The sequence below is a fragment of the Callorhinus ursinus genome, unplaced genomic scaffold, assembly GCF_003265705.2.
Source record: "Callorhinus ursinus isolate GAN/ISIS: 27379988/994484 unplaced genomic scaffold, GSC_fseal_2.0 scaffold18, whole genome shotgun sequence".
In the NCBI taxonomy this organism is placed as follows: Eukaryota; Metazoa; Chordata; class Mammalia; order Carnivora; family Otariidae; genus Callorhinus; species Callorhinus ursinus.
In genome coordinates this window covers 25,610,721-25,629,364 of record NW_027397080.1, presented here as the reverse complement: position 1 = coordinate 25,629,364, position 18,644 = coordinate 25,610,721, and the positions used below count along the sequence as shown (strand labels likewise).

Here is an 18,644-nt window from a genome sequence, read left to right as displayed (position 1 = left end):
TTAGCCACTTTACAAGCTGGTGCCTTCATTGGCTTTCAAACCGATCGTTGGGCTTACTGGATTTTGATACTTAACTCACCTGTTTCATGCCTTGCCCTGGCTTTGGCTGATTACAGGGAGCAAGGCACAGAATGATAGGTACATTTCCGAAGCTTGTGTGAAGCTTTTGAAGCAAAAATCAGTAATCTCAAAAAAATAAAATCAAATAAAAAGTAGAGATTAAAATAAAAATCCACAATCTCTTCTCTTAATGTGCTTTAGCTCAGGTTCAGATTGAAGGAGATTTCCTGGCGTGTTCTTTCTCTATACTTGAGGAACAGCCCATGGACATGCTTCTGGGACTGGACATGCTGAAGCGGCATCAGGTAGTTAGAGCTTCGCTTTCCTTTTGCATCGGTATTTTGTGTGTTACACGGTTATTAGCACATCATCTCCCTCGGTTGTGTATACCGGAAAACTGAGAGGCCATGGCTTCTCCAACCTGGAAAGGTCCTGAATTGAGGATGTCATCATGCATGGTTTGAAATTATGTATCCATAGAAATAGAATTTCTTCTTGTGAAATCTCTCTGAATCTTTAAATCTTGCCATCTGTTTGAGATTATAATGGGCAACTTTGTTCTCTTGTGTTATTTTTAGTTTTTGATGGGAACTCAGGTAATTTTTGACAGGTTTGCGGGATCTGAACAACACATGATGGTAATTTTTTTTTGAGAGGTGGGGGAGGGGCAAAGGGAGAAGGGGAGAGAGAATCTTAAGCAGACTCCATGGCCAGGAAAGAGCCCAACTCAGGGCTCGATCTCACAGCCCTGAGATCATGACCTGAGCTGAAGTCAAGAGTCAGACACTTAACTGACTGAACCACCCAGGTGCCATCATGATGGTGATTTTACTGCAAGTATACGTTTAGTAAATCCTTACTACCTAGGCAGACGATGCTCAGTAAGAAGAGCTGCAGGATTAAGGAAGGTGTACATGAGATGTTGGGAGTAGAAATGTTTATTTAGTACAGGGAGGAGGATTTGTAAATATATTTGCTTGCAGTGATATTTATATTTCCACTCTGAAGTCTAATAATTTGTTTAAAGATAAACTCTTCTGATTGAAGAAGCAGTTAGTGTCCACTGGGTAATAAGATTTTTCACAGCAATATTTCATATCTAGTCAATATTTTTATGTCACTAGTACTCTTTAAAAAGATTTTTATTACTAAATTCCTATAAAACATACTGCGTTAATATTCTACTGAAGGTGCAGAATTTTAAGTAGAAGGGATGAGTGAATGCATGTTTTAATAAAACCCAGTTTTTTAACCTGTCACCATCTTTCTCCGTTTGTTAGTCTTGGTATAGACCAGTACTCTCCAACTTGACAGATATAAAACATGCATGTGTGTACTGTCCTATGTCATATACACAGAAAAAATATACAAAAAAGGAGGGCAGCATAAGTATGAAATAAAGAATACTTTTGTAGAGGGCGCCTGGGTGGCTCAGATGGTTAAGCGTCTGCCTTTGGCTCGGGTCATGATCCCAGGGTCCTGGGATCAAGTCCCGCGTCGGGCTCCTTGCTCAGCAGGGAGTCTGCTTCTCCCTCTCCCTCTGCCTCTCCCCCTGCTTGTTCTCTCTCTGTCTCTCTCGCAAACGAATAAATAAAATCTTTAAAAAAAAAAAATACTTTTGTAGAGATGGCCTTGCCCATATACCACTTTTGAGATCATTGGTATAAAGTTTAAATATAAGTTGTACTTTATGCAATAAGGAAAATGTAAATAGTAATGTAAATGTGAATGTATAAATAGTATGTCTCAGTTTTATAAGAAAAAGTTACTTACATGTTTCTAAAAAGTGGGGCTGCTGATTATGCCCGGCATGTTTCCAAATTTTTACAATGAACATGTATTACATTACATTTAATTACATATTACATTACCGCATCCAATGAAGATGATTCTGCTATAAACTTTAAATACTTAAAAATATTTAAATATGAAATAAATATTTAAATTCATGATAATTTTCCTGCATGGCGTTTTATCCACTGTCATCTGTCTTCGGTCTCTTCCTTCTAAGTGTTCCATTGACCTCAAGAAAAATGTGCTCGTGATCGGCACCACAGGCTCTCAGACCACCTTCCTTCCCGAGGGAGAGTTACCAGAGTGTGCCCGATTGGCATACGGGGCTGGGCGAGAGGACGTGCGGCCGGAGGAGATTGCAGACCAAGAATTAGCAGAAGCTCTTCAGAAATCCGTAGAGGATGCAGGTATTTGCAGTGGCCAAGCTCTCGAATAACTTTTCTTGTTACTGGTTGGTGAGTGGGGGAGGTTGGATCTTCAGAGGGGTTGGGGACCTTTTCAGTTTCTAATCCGTGTCACTGTCCTGTCATGGATGTGTTCCTTGTCTTCTCACCACCTCTTCCTATCTCTGAGTCCAATAAAGAAAACCTTGGTGTTTCGACAGATCCATTGCTGTGTTACCAGGTACGTCAGGGAGTTATTTGCTTAAGCACATTTTGGTAGGCTTTCTAAAAAATCTTGTTTCTTTTTTCCTAACAAAAATTACTACAGGGCGCTTGGCTGGCTCAGTCGGTTGAAGGGCCAACTCTTGATCTCAGCTCAGGTCTTGATCTCAGGGTCGTGAGTTCAAGCCCCGCACTGGGCTCCATGCTAGGTGTGGAGCCTACTTTAAAAAAGAAAAAAAAAAATTAAGCAGACATTTCCTTTTGAGTTCTACAGTTTCCCTGAAAATTTATTTTCCTTTTCTTGGGCCCATTTCCTTTGAAGGATAGCATTGTCGTTGTGACTAAGCAGTCCCGACCTTTTTAATATGTACTGAAAGTGCTGCCACCATAGACAGAGGAATCGACGATAAGATGCACAATTGAACACTAATCAAACTACAGTGTTTATGCTATTAATGAGATTGCATAGTGTGTCCTTGGGCTAAATTAGAACAGTAGATCAGCTGTTGACATGGGGATACCTAGTCATTTTTTCGTTAAGTCTCAATTGTCATGGCTTGTTTAAATCTAAAGACCAAGCCAAGTTTTCTGGGCTAAGTAGAAGGACACATTTTTGCTGAAATCCTACCTTCATGGCATAATTTCTCCCCATCTGTTATAAAACAGTGACTCTGGGATACATTTTCTAGAAGCTGAAGAGAATTAACTTTTAAGGTGGGGTTATTTTAAAGTCTTGAGCTGTAATTATTCATCAGTGACTAATACCACACACTGTGTTTTCTGGTATAGCAAAATGTATTAGAGCTACAAGTCCAGGGAATAGCTTTCTCCTAAAGACAAAAAAGATAGGATCTTTAAAAAATAAGCAGCCAGATTTTGCCAGTGTTTTTACTTAGAGAACACCCGGAGGTCTAGCCCTGAGCCTCTTTAAAATGGGTGTGGGTAGCAGACAGAGTTTTCCAAGCTGGCCTTGTTCCTAATCACCACACCTTTTGGCACCTTTGAGTTTTACATATAAAGTACGGCTTTGGTTGTGACATAACTGTTTTGCAGGAAGGGGAGAATTCTGAACAACCAGACAGAGACTAAATTAATAGTTTTAATCTTCCCTGCAAGGCAAGCTTGACTGAGTTTGACATACCCACTTAGAAGGTTTTACCTGTTTTTAGTAACTTGTCAGCTTAGTCATAATACTGGGTATTAACAAAATGAAGATGTATTACCATCTTGTGAAATCTCCATTTTTCCCCCACAATTTGGTGTTTTTATTTGAGAAGCACTAGCTGATGATAGCAATGCTTTCTAACCTACTAACAGTTACCCTCTTTGGGTAATTACCTTCTTGTAATAAAAAGTTCAGGGAATTAAAATAGAAACCACAGGTGTTTTCAGCATAGTGAAAGGAATGTACCAATTGAAAGGATTAAAAGGAGGTGTGTACCTGGCTAGCTCAGTCGGTGGACCGAGAGACTCCTGATCTTGGGGTCATGTGTTTGAGTCCCACATTGGGCTTAGAGATTACTTTAAGGACATTAAAAGTAAAATTAAAAAATAAAAATATTTTTTAAAAGGATTAAAAGGAAATGGGTTTTTTCCCACGTGCCTTTTTGTTACTGATGATTTTCTATCAATGGAAAACTAAATCCGAAAGGAGCTGTATCTAATACATCTTCTAAAAACTGGCTAAAAGATAAGCCAGGATAATCCAGTTTGGTTTGTTTTTCCTCTAAAAATAAATCTCAACTGAGAAGGAAATTTGGAAAGTGACTGTTACAAGCGTTCGCTCACCTTTAAGATTTCCATACCGTGTGATTCCATCTATGGGTCTCCTGTTCTCCACCCGTCCCACATGTCTGCCCGTGAATTCTGTGTGTGTGGGTGTTTGAAGTTCATTTCTTTCCAAGTTCTTTTGAAAAATCTGTTGAAGTTGACACATTGCTTTATGTATTGTGAGAGAATTAAACCAACTAGACTACAGAAACATTCCCCAAGCTTGACTCTACCAGTTCCTGATTGTAAAGGTGGCAGAGGAATGGAGACAAAACCCTGCATGCTGTGTGGTTTGCACTGTTAACCCAAGTTTGCTTGTCTGTTTCCTAATTCAAACAGAGCGTCAGAAGCCATGATGCATGTAGTGTGTGTGTACTGCAGCTGGAGTGGGCCCCAGACCAGGTATTTATAGACACCACGTTAAGCCTTCCATCCAGTTATCGTCTGTGGTCTGAAAGTCTCTGTATCTGCAGCAGTTTTGGAATTTAGCTTCTGCCATCCATTTCACCTTGTTTAATCTGGTTACAACTAGCCTGTATATGCATCTGTGTGTTGGCATACGTACGTAACTGAGCACAATTTCCTATGCAAAATTTTCTCAACCATTGGAACAGTCCAAGGAGGGGAGGGAAATCCCAGGAAAAACGGCCCATCTGGCCATGGTGAATATATCAAATCAAGAAAGTCAGCACCACAGTGCATTGTTGTTGAGGTAACTACACCATCAGGGGTTTCTTGAGTCTGTTTCTTCTGAAAACCTGGAAGTTCTTTTTTCCTAGCACTGCACACAACCACATAGAGTTAGAAACAGGTAGAAATTGCCAGTCCACTGAGGAAGAAGTGGAACCCTAGACCAGCTGACTTGTCTAGGGACACAGGTTCACTAATGTGGGCAGAACTTAGGCTTTATTCTCCCAGAAAGAAGAGCTGACACTTGGCACTTCCGTCGCTCCCTAGCCTGACAGACTCTCCCCTGGAGGCGCTCTGTCCCCGTTTCCCTAGAGTGTAAATCTGGGGGACAGCAGCCTGAGCGTACCGGCTGATTTCTCAAGGGGAAGAAAGAGTCTTTAAACTACCAACCTTAGACTTTATTAGGGGTTTGCAGGCTGGTTGTAATTAGATACCTAGCACTCAATTTCTTCTTTTTTCCTTTTTCCTTACAAAGGTGGGGTAAAAGTAGACACGGTTTAATTAGCCTTCATATCCATTGCCCTCATCCCCTTACCCTACCCTGTAGTACTGACCCAGCGCTCCCCTACAGCTAGGACTTAGGCCAGTGAGACTGACCGTCTCAGCTATAGGAGGACTGTGTGCTGCTTTCATAGTGAGCACCAAACACATGGAGGCCATGTTCTCCTTGACGTCACTCAGTCGTCCGAACTGGCACGCTGGTGCCAGAAAGCCATTATCACATACCCTATGCCACTCACATGGATACTTCACTGTAACGCATCTTCTCTGTTGGCAGTAACTCGCAGTTGAACCTCTTTCAGAGTCAGCTCTAGAGATTGATAAATAAAATTAATCACTGTGTTTCTAGGCACTAATGGATATAATTTGCACTGAAATAAATACTGTTTTCCCGTTTACCTCTAAGCTATCAGATTGTTTTGCAAGAAGTCAGTAACTTCCTGTATCAGTTAATGCTTTATCTTCTCCTGCTGTTAACCAATGTCGCATTAGAATGATTTAGAGCTGTTTGAATCCTAACTGGATTGCTTCATGTCTTCTTAAGATCAGGCCCCCCACATTGGATGTTAATCAGCATGAAGCATTTGAGTCACATCTGCCCTAAGAGATTGTATTGTGAAGTAATCTTTGTTACCAGCCTTTGACATTTAATTGAAGATCTTATAGTAACTGCATAGAGGTCGATGTTTAACTGGATCGGTGGCAAAAGGCAGGTTGGAGTGATGATTAATGGTGTCATGAGGTGGTGTTTGAGCCTGCCGTCCTGTGAATGCTCAGTTAGTTGCAGTCAATCTAAATTGTCATTGCCTGGCAAAAAACCATTACAAACTATCTCCTTCCACTGCCAGGACCACCCCCTACTGTGCCCTTAAAGTACTTAAATGTTCTCACTTAGTTGTACCACGTTAATGTGATAAAGTAACTGATAATCCTTTCCAAAGTTGCCCTATTTGGTAAGGTGATGATTGGATTTAATCTGTTTGACCTTTAGCCTTATTTTTGTTCTTTGACTCCACACTCACACAGTTTTATCCTGATTTTCAGGAAGTTTGGAGAGAAATGAATTAAATGGAATGTTTTTCTGTCTTCTGGAGATTCCCAAGCGTATTCTCCTTTCTCATTATAATTCCTGCTCTGTTCCAGATATACCCGGATTTAGACTTGTCGTTTAGAACCTTCATGTTCACATTTGAAACACTAAAAGTGCATTGACATGAGAATTGTTCAGTGTAGAGATCCTCAAAATTTGTGACATGCTTAAGAATCACCTGAGGAGCTTATTGAAAATGCATATTCATGGGTTTCCTCCCAAGGATGAGTGCCCCTGAATGTGCACGCTTAGCAAACATGCCAGGTGATTTCAGGGCAAGTGATAGAATACACTTGGAGAAACTCTTCTAGAGTTCTGAGCTCACTGAGCATAAAGATACATCCTTTTCCCTCAGTCTTGAGCACTAACCCAGTTACTATGTGGATGTTTATTAATGGTACTTAAAAATACTGAATTCGAGTACACATCTTTTATTAAGAATGTACCTACCTCTTATTCTGATGCTGTGATGTTAAATTGTCTACCCCAGTGAGAATGGTTCTTGTATAAGTCTATGAATATAAGACAAACCCAAGTTTAAGGACCTGATTTTGTTCTGTCCTGTTTAGATCTTATCATCTGATAATTTAGTGGCCTTTGTAATCTGCTGATTAATCTCCTTTCCTTTTTGTTCCATATAGAGAAAAGCGGTAAAGAAACTACCTCACTGGGAATGTCATCATTACCAACTTCAAATGGATTTAACCATCCAGCCCATCCTTCAGGACAGAGTCCTGAGATTGGTAATCCTATGAGTCTTGCTCACTCTGTCTCTGCTTCAGTCTGCCCTATCAAGCCCAGTGACCCCAACAGCATCGAACCTAAAGCTGTGAAGGCTTTGAAGGCTTCAGCTGAATTCCAGATAACCTCTGAAAAGAAAGAACATCTTCCTCTGCAGGATCTTTCTGATAGTGCTTCTTCAGCAGACAGTGCTCCAGCAGATCAGAGTCCAGCCATGCCTTTGCGGAATTCCTCTGAAGAAGCCATTGTTGCCGATAATATGGAGAAATCTGCTGATAGAAGCACCCAGGGCCTCAGATCTCATCTCCACACAAGACAGCAAGCTAGTGTATCTGTCACAACTACTAGGGTGCAAGAACCACCGGGGTTTCTAGGTGAAAAGGGTTGGCATCCAGAAAATCAGAACCTGTGTCAGGTGAATGGCCTTCAGCAGCACAAAGAACCAGGGAGTGAACAGCACGGGGTTGGACAACAGAATGCTCTAAATGACCGAGAACATCTCTGTAACACAGAGGACTTTGAACTTCTTGGAGAAAGGCAACAGAATCAACAAAGAAGTGTTGATTTGGAATCGACAATGAAAGAAGACAGGCTACAACAGAATGTGGACCTTCCAGGTACAGAGGAAAATACTCTACCTTCAGGATGCTTTGGCTGCTCAAACTCAGAAACACTTATGGAAGTAGATACAGTTGAAGAGTCCCTAGTTGCTGTGCTTAATTCAGCAGATGGTCAGCATGCCAGTGTCAAGAACATCGGTGCATCTGCTCTCACCTTAGATAATCCCTTGATGGAAGTAGAAACATCAAAATGTAACCCTTCGTCTGAAATTTTGAGTAATTCAGTTTGCACTCAGGATTTACAGCTCCCAGACAGTAATGTTGAAATGTCTGGAACAAGTAAAGAAGATGGGGATTGCTCCCCCTCTTTAAGTCTTTGTGGCAGTTCTCAGCCCTCTGTGGAGTCAGCAGAGGAATCTTGCTCATCTTTAACAGCAGCCTTGAAGGAACTCCATGAACTTCTGGTCATTAGTAGTAAACCAGCTTCAGAAAATATATCTGGGGAAGTTATCTGTCAGTCCGAAATGGTAACTGAGGGCCCAACAGTTATTAAGGACCTTTCTGAAAGATGGACCCAAAGTGAACATCTTACAGCTACCCAGGATAAAGAGCATTCACAGGTCACCCTTCGTCAGAGCATATCTGTGTCAGTGAGGGCAGAGAACTTACCAGACACTTCAAATGGTGCTGGAGTAGATGCAGTAGAAAATAGTACCGTAAGGGATCCGGGCGATGGCCTAGTACCGGATAAGGAAAGTGTCCCCGAGCCTAGGGAATCTGGAAAGGAGAGCAGCTCTGCCACTCTAGCCTCAGCTGAAACGTCTCATCAGTCGCACTGCACCTTAGGTGTAGACATTCCACCCAAACGCTTAGCTGGTGAGGAGGATGCAGTCAGTCACACTTGTGAGCAAGCGAAGTCCTTGTCCAATTTCATACTGGTTCAAGATTTGGGCCAGGGCACACACAAGCCAGTGCCAGACAGGCCTGAGACCAGAGAAGATGTCTGTCCCGAAGCTGCAGGACCACTTCTTGAATGTGAACCGCCTCCCAGCCAGCCATCAAGTCCCTCCATTCTTTCACCATTAATTTTCCCCGCCGCAGACATTGACCGCATTCTCCGTGCCGGCTTCACTTTGCAGGAAGCTCTTGGGGCTTTGCATCGAGTTGGTGGAAATGCAGACCTTGCACTTCTTGTTTTGCTAGCAAAGAACATTGTAGTTCCTACATAACCATGGAAAAGGGGGCTAGACCATACTCCATTCCCTTTAAAAAAGCTATACACGCACACACACACACGCACACACTCACCACATATACAGAATATGTAGAAACCTGCAAGCAGAATGTTGAGCCAGATTTTTTTTAAGGATTTTTTTCGGCCAAAGTAACTTATCTCTTGTCTGATGAATTTGTCTATTCTCTTTGTTAAAATTTGGGCCTTTTTAAATGTATTGGCAGTAATGTGCATACAAAAGCTTTTTATTATCATTAAGATGATGTATTCTGGAATAAAATTGATGGTTTTGTGTATAGCATACCATTTTAGAATGAGAGTGAATGCTTTAAAAAGCAGAAGCCATGAGAAGTCCCACCTCCCATGCAGCTAGAAGCAAATCAGCTTCCCATTTTGGCTGTGTATGTGCTGTAGGCAAGGTATGGCTTGTTGGCTCAGTTGTCCATTTACAAACTGGATCACATGGTTTGGTGTTTGGAATTACACTTAGTGCTCTGTGTATTGATGAATCATCAGTTATAACAGAAAATTGAGGAATAGTTGAATAATATCTCTTAGAGTGGTATGTTTTTATTTGTTTGGTTAGGATTTGACCTTTTTATGGGATGAGGTGGGAGGGTTTAGAACTTGGGCTGCTTTGTGCATCATAGGCTGCTGCATGGATTGCCAAGTATTTGGGGTGGGGCACTGGGGGGGGGAGCGGGGGAGTCAACATCAGAGTGAAACATGGTGCTACCCAGATAAGAAAAGGGAAGAGTCTGTAATTCCATTTGCAAATGTCCTGGTGATGTTTCAAGAACTAGGAGTGAAAAATGGCCGAAACACTGGAATTGATTAGAGAGTGGGTTTGCTAGCATCTTACTGATCACACCTCAACCTTTAGTGATTAATGAGGAACTTAAAGATCTGCTAATGGGTTGATTGCCAGAAGTTTATTTCCTTTGGAAGCTCATCTACTAGGAACTTGTAAAGCTCAGGTTGAGCTGTGATCTGAGTGAAATATTATGAAGTGGGATAACCTTGTCACTGGTTCATCTTGGTGCTTGGAATGGTCAGTCTCTTTGTTGAGTGTCCTTCATGGCACCGGAAATAGTAACTGCAGTTTCTGACTCAAGTGGCCTTGGGTAGAGATTTCCATCCCTTTCTTTCCTCAGGAGTTTCTTTTTTAAAGCAAGATGCATCATATTTGTGTTTACCATGTCAAGGTAGAGTGGGGCATAGTATATAGATGTATTTATTGTGGCCTTTTTTTATATGAGGACTAGCCCTTGGAAACCATTGTCCTGTGGGCCCCACTGTGCAATAATCCTACTGGATAGGTTTTAGGTAGTTTTTCCTGGAAAATAAACTCTCTTACGTACCTAGCAGGAATCCAAAATCTTGGTTTTATTGAAAAGAATCTTGAGAATAACTCCCGATTCCAAGTTGTGGTTCGCAGTGTGTTTGAAACAGATGCTTTGAAAGGGTGATTCGTGAACTTAGTGTTAAATGATTTTTGTCTAAAGTCTTACTCTCTTCGGAAGCTTATTCTTTCCATCAAAATTCGAGTCATTGAGCACAATCAAAATGGAGGCTCATATCTCAGGAGTTTTTGAAATTTTTATTTGGGGGCACTTAGAGACGTTTCTCTTCTACCCTATTCCATCTTTTCCTTTTGCTGTGATATTTGTCTGTGTGTTAATGAGACTTTAGTGATGTGATAGAAAGTCACATAGATTCATCATGATCTGAAGTTAGGAGATGGTTGACAGAAGGAGTTGTGGTTTACTGTTTTCAAGAGGGCATTCAGAACAGCGGGTCAGCCAGGTTGTCTTTAAGATGTTCTTTTAGACAATCACATGTCGCAGACCCTTTTGCCTGCCCCACACCAAAGATGTAAGATGCACTAGGAAACTGCATATAGGATTTCTGTCAACCGACTCTTAGAGCTGTGATTGTAATTAAGTAGTTGGTGCTATGATTGAAGCAAAATCTAGTAGCAATGCAATGGCCCCTGTATTTGCTTTATGGGTGGTAATTGGGAATTTATTCTAAGCTTATAAATCTTTTAAGGTTGCGAAGTGGGTTTGGTGTGAGGTGGGGGAAGTTATCGATGAAAACAGACTCCTCCAAAAAGGCCTCTGCGTGAAGATGGGCCTCATAGTCTTCTGTCTGGGTAGTGACGTACTGCTCAGAGGCTTGGCTGCTCAGTTTTCACAGTGCAGAGATTTGGGAATCAATCCCAGGTGGAATATAGAATATCAGCCTGGAAAAGGTTTTATTATAATAGCTTTTTACTACATATGTATATTTATTTTTAGGAGAAAATTGAATAGGCCTATAGTTGTACATGTATTCTTGTTAGTAGTGCTTTGAATGAATGAGCTGAACCCACTTGCCAAATATCCTGGTCCTTTTTCATCATTTATTTTTCAGTGTATAATTGCTTCGATTTTTAAAACCTTATTTCCTGTTCCATCATTTGTATGAAAGTGAAGTTGTTGACATTGTTAGGATCTTGAATCATTCTTAAATTTTGCAGTTCTTAAAACACAAAGGGAATTAAGGAACATGACACTAGTGAACCTTCATTGTCAGTTTTTTTGAAAGTGCAGACATTTGGGGCGCCTGGCTGGCTCAGTCGGAAGAATATGCGACTCTTGATCCCAGGGTCGTGAGTTCGAGCCTCACGTTGGATGTAGAGATTATTTAAAAAAAAAAAAAAGTTAAAATAACCTTTTTTTAAAAAGTGAAGAAATTCAAGATTAACTTCTCTTAAAGTAAGATAAAATCATTGTGAACTCCTCTGGTTGCTAAAATACTGATACTGGTCAGCCATAAGCAGTAATGGGCCACTTTACTGACAGCTTCTTTGCCACAACCAGTAATGGACGGTTCTGTGGTCAGCACTCACGTCCAAGGGTGGTCTCTGTTTATTCACCAAAGAGAGGAGAAGATTGTCCTGTATGACTTCTGCAGTTTACCCTAAGTTGATGCGCGTGTGCAGCAATGTGCTTGGTGACCTGACAGCTGTGCTGAGGCTGTAGATTTTGCTCATTGGAGCTGATAAGAATGATTTCCACTTGGACCTGTTTAGGCCTCCAGACATCAGCCAGTAGCCTTCATCCCACAGTTTGGGCCTTAGCCATTAACATATAAAGATAACCAGTTGCTTGGCAAAGAGAACGGGATAGATGGTGGGTGTGTGTTAAAACTGTTCTGCCTTGGAGCCTATGAAACCTCCCAGAGCTCCTCGTCTCCATATGTACTAAAGGAAGACACAACCCATGTGTTTTTTCCCAAAGCAATTCTCTAGCAAGAGAGGGTTGCATAAAAATGGAAAGATACATGAGACTCTGTGTCACCGATTTTATAACTAGTTAAAATGGAATCTGCCTGTTCTTCCCTTAGCACAGCTTTCTATCTCTAGTAAAAGCCATAAAAACTTAGTTGATTTAACCATCAGCTCGTGTGTGTGTGTGTGTGTGAGTGATTGACAAATATCCTACAGTTAATTTTACATAGACTGAAAAGCAAACAGTTTTTGTATCTACAGATATATTCTCCACTTACAGTGGCTTTTATCCGACGATATATATAAAAACAGCCTTGCAAATAACTGGCCAGGAAAGTTCCAGTGCATTCTGACTTCCTTTTCCTACCTGTTTGCCGCCTGTAATGAGAGCAAGCAGGATAATTGAACTGCGATGTATTTCAAACTTGTTATCACTGGTAACATATCCTAAGATAAGCTAATTAGATTATGCATTCTTCTGTTCTCTAGCACAAATACCAAAACGCCAAATTTCTCCTTTGAATTTGGTGACTTAGTATAGTCTGTGGCTGAACTAGAAAGAAACAAGTTATTAGGAGTTTCCTTTCCCAGAAGATGGAATGTTAACCTTTTTGTATTAGGAGTTCCATAAAAATAAAAAAAATAGCTTTTTTTCTGAAAGAATAAAAAACTCCAGTTCCTCTTAACAACGGAGTAAATTCGAAGCGTGTCCTTGAGAACTAGAAATGTAAAATCATGGCTTAAGTTGTGTACCTTAGAGGCCTCTCAGTGTTAGTGAGGTGTTCCTAGGAGTTCATTGAATAAATAATTTAGGGGTAAACCTTTGATGTACTTGATTTTCTCTTGTGCCTTAGTTTCTCCAAATAGCAGAAGCATCACATTTTGGTGGGAAATAAAAGTGGAAGTATCGGAGGGAAAGTTTGAAAATGTCCTTCCTAAAGATAGAGGCTATGCATGGAGTGGTCTTAAGACTCACCCTCATTGTTAATTCAGAATTATCCTGCATCAAATCTTTAGACTTCCCTAGATAGAAGAATTATAATAGGGCTTTTTTGCATCGAGAGTACCAAAAAAAATGGTTTCTAGATGTTTATTATGTTGTTTGTTGCACTATCTATATTGTGGTGGTTAAGACAGAATTCAAGAAAATCTGGTACTCTTGAAGGCTATACAGTATGAGTCTTTAAATAAGATTTCATTGATTCATGGGGTACCTGCCTGGCTCAGTCATTAGAACATGCAACTCTTGATCTTAGGATTGTGAGTTTGAGCCCCACATTGGGGGTAGAGTTTACTTTAAAAAAAAAAAAGTGTGTATTGATTTATTCATCAGACATTAAGTGCCTGTGTGCCCAGTACTGGGGAGCACTGGGGATACAGGGGTGACTAAATCAGATTGGAAGGCTGCCCTCATGAAGTTCTGTCTAGTAAAGAGACATGAAACAAATTTTAGCCTTAAGAAGAGCAAGATCTGTTTTTGCCTGTTAGCATGGTTTTATTTTCCAAAGTCATATTAGAATGATCTGGTTCAAATTCAGAGGAGATTGGGAAAATTGGGCTCAAAATGGAATAAGATGCTGTGAGCCTCAAACTGCTCTAAAAAGTCATTACTTTTTAATAGAATCAGAAACCAACAAAAAATGTTCCAACATTTGATAGAAATACTTGAAGAGATCAGTATAAATGATTTGGAAATAATTTATGCTGCCGGGGGACAAGGGGAAATGGGCAGGATAGAAGTGCAAGTAAATGGGAGATGATCGCAAGTACACACCAGTGACAGCTTTTCCTCCCATCAGGATACCCTTCCACGCAGGATAGAAATGTGGAGTGTGCTGCGGCATCCTCCCCACTCCCTCTTTGAGCACGGCTGCTCTGGAATACAGACCATCTGGGCCAACGGGACTTAGCAGAGGATCCTGCAGGATTTGCTGTTTTAAAAGAAGCTGAGTGCAGGATGTGGAAATGGGAATCTAGAGCAGAAAACGTAGCAAGCGATGGCACCGGATGGTGGGCAGGATTATTGACAAGAAGATTACCCAGGGCTCTACCAAATCTTTGACAGGACAGGTCCATCAAAAGGACATTCTTCGACCCATTATTTAAAATGTCACCATGTATGTTGTAATCCTGAGGCATACAGGTAGAATTTCTGGACCTGACTACTAGTGACTTCTGAGGCTTAAAATTAGAAAACTCAAAAGTTTATCAGATATGTATTGGTAACTGGTAATCTAGACCCTCTCGGGGCTGTAAAAGGTGAGAGGGATTTAGCTGGTAAGTTTCAGGGCGCAATTTTGAGGAATGAAATCTACAGAGAAAATGGTTCAAGGGTGTAGGAGTTAGAGAATGTTTCTTTTATCTAAAAAAGTTAGGCAGATGACAGAAGACCTGGGGTGGTGGGGGCGTAGAACACAAAATTAGATTTTTACAGAACTGTATTTCTTTAAATACGTAAATAAGAACGTTCTCGTTAGCCAACTTGGGGAAGGGGCATGTTGGATATTTTTCCCTGGGAAAATCCATGTCTGATGGGAAAAGATTTTGTTTACCAGGAGCTTGCTTTACACACAACCTTGAATGAATGCATTTGTGGCTTAAAGGGAGGAGACCTCTCTCAATCTCCTACCAGAGGCAGTCAGATCAGCCAGTTGGTTTCCAGATTTTCCAGATTCCTTCAGCCTGAGATTACCTGATGCTGACCAGACTTCTTTTTCTTTCCCTGAAGGCCCCACAGCTTTCTGAGTGTATGCCTCCTATCTTGAGACCTTTCTCTCTGAATTATTATATTCCATTCTCTATTCTCACGATCATCCTTTTGAAATAGTGATGCACTCAGAGCAGTTGAACATACCGATTATATTGCTTTCTTCACTGTGCACCTGCAATGAAAATTGATTTGCTCGTTTTTATTCAGAATCTCGTCTTCATGGCAAGTTGGGCTAATGGCCTTCACTCTCGAGTAAGGTTTGTTTACCAGTTTTGTAGCCATATTTGGCAAATCTTAGCAAATAGAAACCCTTCTTTTCCCCTTTGTTCTTGCAATTGCTCATGTATTGCTTTTCTGACTTTTCTTTGAGCTTTGAGACTACTGCATCTTTAAAAAAACTAGGCGGATTGGCAAAACAGGCTTGCCAATAGCTTAGTCACTCCCATAGTGCTTTGGTTTTGAGAGTTGGGAAAACTCTGAGAACTTAAGAGAACCAAACTCAGGAATCCCACAGTTGGCTGCACTGTGCCCTTGGTTTAGGGGCTGGACATAGGACCTGTCTGCAGCTGAGTGAACTAGATGCATTTGGGTTTGAGTTTTTTGTCACATACTGAAATGTTAAGTCAGCCCTAAATAATCGAAACACTTTATTTTTCTTTTTTTAATAGGAACTTTCTGAAGAAAAAGTGATGTGTAAAACATTTGATATTTAAGACAATAAAGTTTTTATCATAAGACTCTTGTTTGATCAGTTTCTTTTGAGATGGTTACTTTAGTCTTTGTCTGTCTTCCTGCCCCTTTAAATAACCCCTACCCAGGTACTGTGATTTGCAACCATCTGCCTGGACCTCACAAGAAATGGGTATCTCCAAGCCATTAAAGGGACTTCCAGATGACCACTGCAGGGGCACAGCCGCCTGCTCGTGTCAGAGACATGCATCTGTGACCCCGTGGGCAGCCAATGCACAGTGACAGACATTGTGATAGGGTGTTGCGGTTAGACCAGCCTCTGGAGCCAGGCCACTTTGCCACTTGCTGGCTATGTGACTTTGGGTAAGTTTCCTAACCTTTCTGTGCCTCCGTCTCATCTACAAAATGGGGACCATCTGGATGGTTGTAGGGATTAAACAAGTTAATACATGTAAAATGCTTAGCATAGCACCTGGCACATACTAAGTGCTCTTAGATATTAGCTAATACTCATTGTGTCATGGGAAGGATTTGAGGATGCTGAATGCAGTTTCCAGAAGTTAGGCAATCCCAACCTTCGGATCTGGCTCTGCCCCATGCAGTCAGTCATTCAGGGTCCTAGGCTGCCAGGGCTCTGCTTTCTTCCGCATGTGGCTTCCAATGACATACCAGGAGAAGAGAATGAGGGCTGTTCGTAGAAGTTTTTCTACCAGGCCTGGAAGTGGTGTATACATGTCACTTCCCTACCCACGTTTCCCTGACTGGAACTCAGTCACACAGCCAGACCAAAGTGCAAGGGAGGCTGGGAAACCTAATCTACTCATGTGCCCAGGGTGAGTGGTACAGTGAGGTATCGGCAGTGCTTCAACGCCCCCCCCCCACAAGATGGCTCCATATCCCATTCAGGCACTCAGCCAACCTCAGTCCAGAATCTCCTGTGATGCCCTGTCCTTCAGGTCTTGATTGTGCCTCTTTATGGTCTAGCAAATCGAACTCAAGGTCAAGTTCTGTGCTCCCACCGCACCCCCCGTGTTGACCCAGGGACAGAATAACCGCGATGGCAAATCCCATTCAGAAAAGAGAATAAGAAATGCAGCCATCGTGAGGTGGTTGGGGAAGTTCCTCTACTTAAAAATCTAATTACCTCTTGTGGAGGGAACTCCCTTGTCCATTGTCCATGGCCCCACCTGAAGCAGGTGTTCCGTCTGCCTTCCTTGGGAGTTAGGCGCCTCTGTTAGCTTACGCTGGCACAGGTCTGGGGACTAGGGGTTGTGTAAAGGCTTGGAAAAGAGTCCATGGCGGGCGCCTGGGTGGCTCAGTTGGTTAAGCGACTGCCTTCGGCTCAGGTCATGATCCTGGAGTCCCGGGATCGAGTCCCGCATCGGGCTCCCTGCTCGGCGGGGAGTCTGCTTCTCCCTCCGACCCTCTTCCCTCTCGTGCTTTCTATCTCTCATTCTCTCTCTCTCTCAAATAAATAAATAAAATCTTAAAAAAAAAAAAAAAAGGAAAAGAGTCCATGGCTTTTGAACTCTGGATTTGTAGATTTTTGGCAAAACAATTTACTCAGTAACACTTAAGGGGCTTCTGATTATTTGCTCCAGTCAATCCTGCATTGCCAGTAACCACACTCAAGGGTTCTTTCATGTACACAATCCTCAAGCATGATTCATTTCTTTGCTTTCTCACTTCCAGTCTGCCCTCGGGCATCTAGAGTTTATCTGAAATAGGTTTGAATGGGAAAAACTTAATATGATTTTTACTACAGGGCTGAGTCTTACTAGGCCTTGGTATTCAAAGGCTATTTCAAACTTAGCTCTTACTATCTGAAGTCCAGAACAAGGAAATTCACTCGAACAACCCTGAATTCAAGGCTCCAAGTTTCTTGGCCCCATTCCTTTTCAATTCTGCTTGCAACAAGCCAATTCTTTCCTAAACTTGTGTCTTTCTCATAATGTCAAAGTCAACACACTAACCTGACTTTTCAACCTTTCCTTGTGGACCTGAGCTTCAGGCTATGTAGTTAACGTAGCGGACCATCCGAGGTGCCACAGGGAGTTCTACCAGATGTTTCACCCTCTGGATAAGAAGCACCTCCATTTTTCCAGCCTCCGTACATCAGTTTTCTTCTTGACCACCAAGACAAGGTCTCTTTTAGGTTTTTATGGTGAATAAAATTAGTGGGGCACCTGGGTGGCTCAGTTGGTTAAGCAACTGCCTTCGGCTCAGGTCATGATCCTGGAGTCCCGGGATCGAGTCCCGCATTGGGCTCCCTGCTGAGCAGGGAGTCTGCTTCTCCCTCTGACCCTCTTCCCTCTAGTTGCTCTCTGTCTCTCATTCTCTCTCTCTCAAATAAATAAATAAAATCTTTAAAAAAAATAAATAAAAAATAAAATAAAATTAGTACCAATTTCTGTATTAAGATAAGCTAACTGCTGTAAGATACCCAACCCAACTATCAGTAGCTTAACATAACAGAACCTTATCTCTCCTTCACTAACAGCCCACTGTGTGGGCCCAAGTCAGTGGAGATAGGAGGACTCTTCACACTGTCATTTGGGAAACAGGCTTGGAGCAGCTCTGCCATTTCACCTGGCTTCCAAGCTTGCCCTGGCTTCAACATCACACTGGAAAATAATGGAAGAGAGAATCGAGCTCAAGTGGGTTTTATAGGCCAGACCTGGAAACGGTACCTATCATTTCCCACACAAAACCAATGAAAACCTCAGGAACTGGCCACACCTAGCTGAAGGAGAGGCAGAGAAATGTAGGCTAGCTCTGTGCCCAGTAAGAAGAGATCAACTAACCCAGTTTTCATCTCAAAGGAATATCCATTTTCTAATGTCTGGTGGAGACAGAGCCTTGTCTTGACTCCCAGTTATATATTCACAAATTGAGACCCCTCATTCTGAACTACTGAGAGTCAAT

At 41.7% G+C, this 18,644-nt stretch overlaps 1 protein-coding gene across 6 annotated transcripts in view; it reads left to right on the top strand.

Annotated features, from left to right (window-relative positions):
* Positions 1 to 15,766, top strand: part of DDI2 (DNA damage inducible 1 homolog 2) — a 42,189-nt gene extending 26,423 nt beyond the window's left edge. For 4 of the 6 annotated variants that reach the window (XM_073903312.1, XM_073903310.1, XM_073903311.1 and 1 more), the window contains 3 exons: positions 262 to 365; positions 2,072 to 2,261; positions 7,152 to 15,766. In XM_073903312.1, the coding sequence (XP_073759413.1) occupies positions 262 to 365; positions 2,072 to 2,261; positions 7,152 to 9,040 (2,183 nt within the window). In that variant the 3' untranslated portion in view covers positions 9,041 to 15,766. Of the gene's footprint in view, positions 1 to 261; positions 366 to 2,071; positions 2,262 to 4,568; positions 4,632 to 7,151 lie in introns of those variants that run through there. The other 2 variants (XM_025855711.2, XM_073903314.1) reach the window with 2 other exon arrangements.
* The last annotated feature ends 2,878 nt before the right edge of the window (positions 15,767 to 18,644 follow it).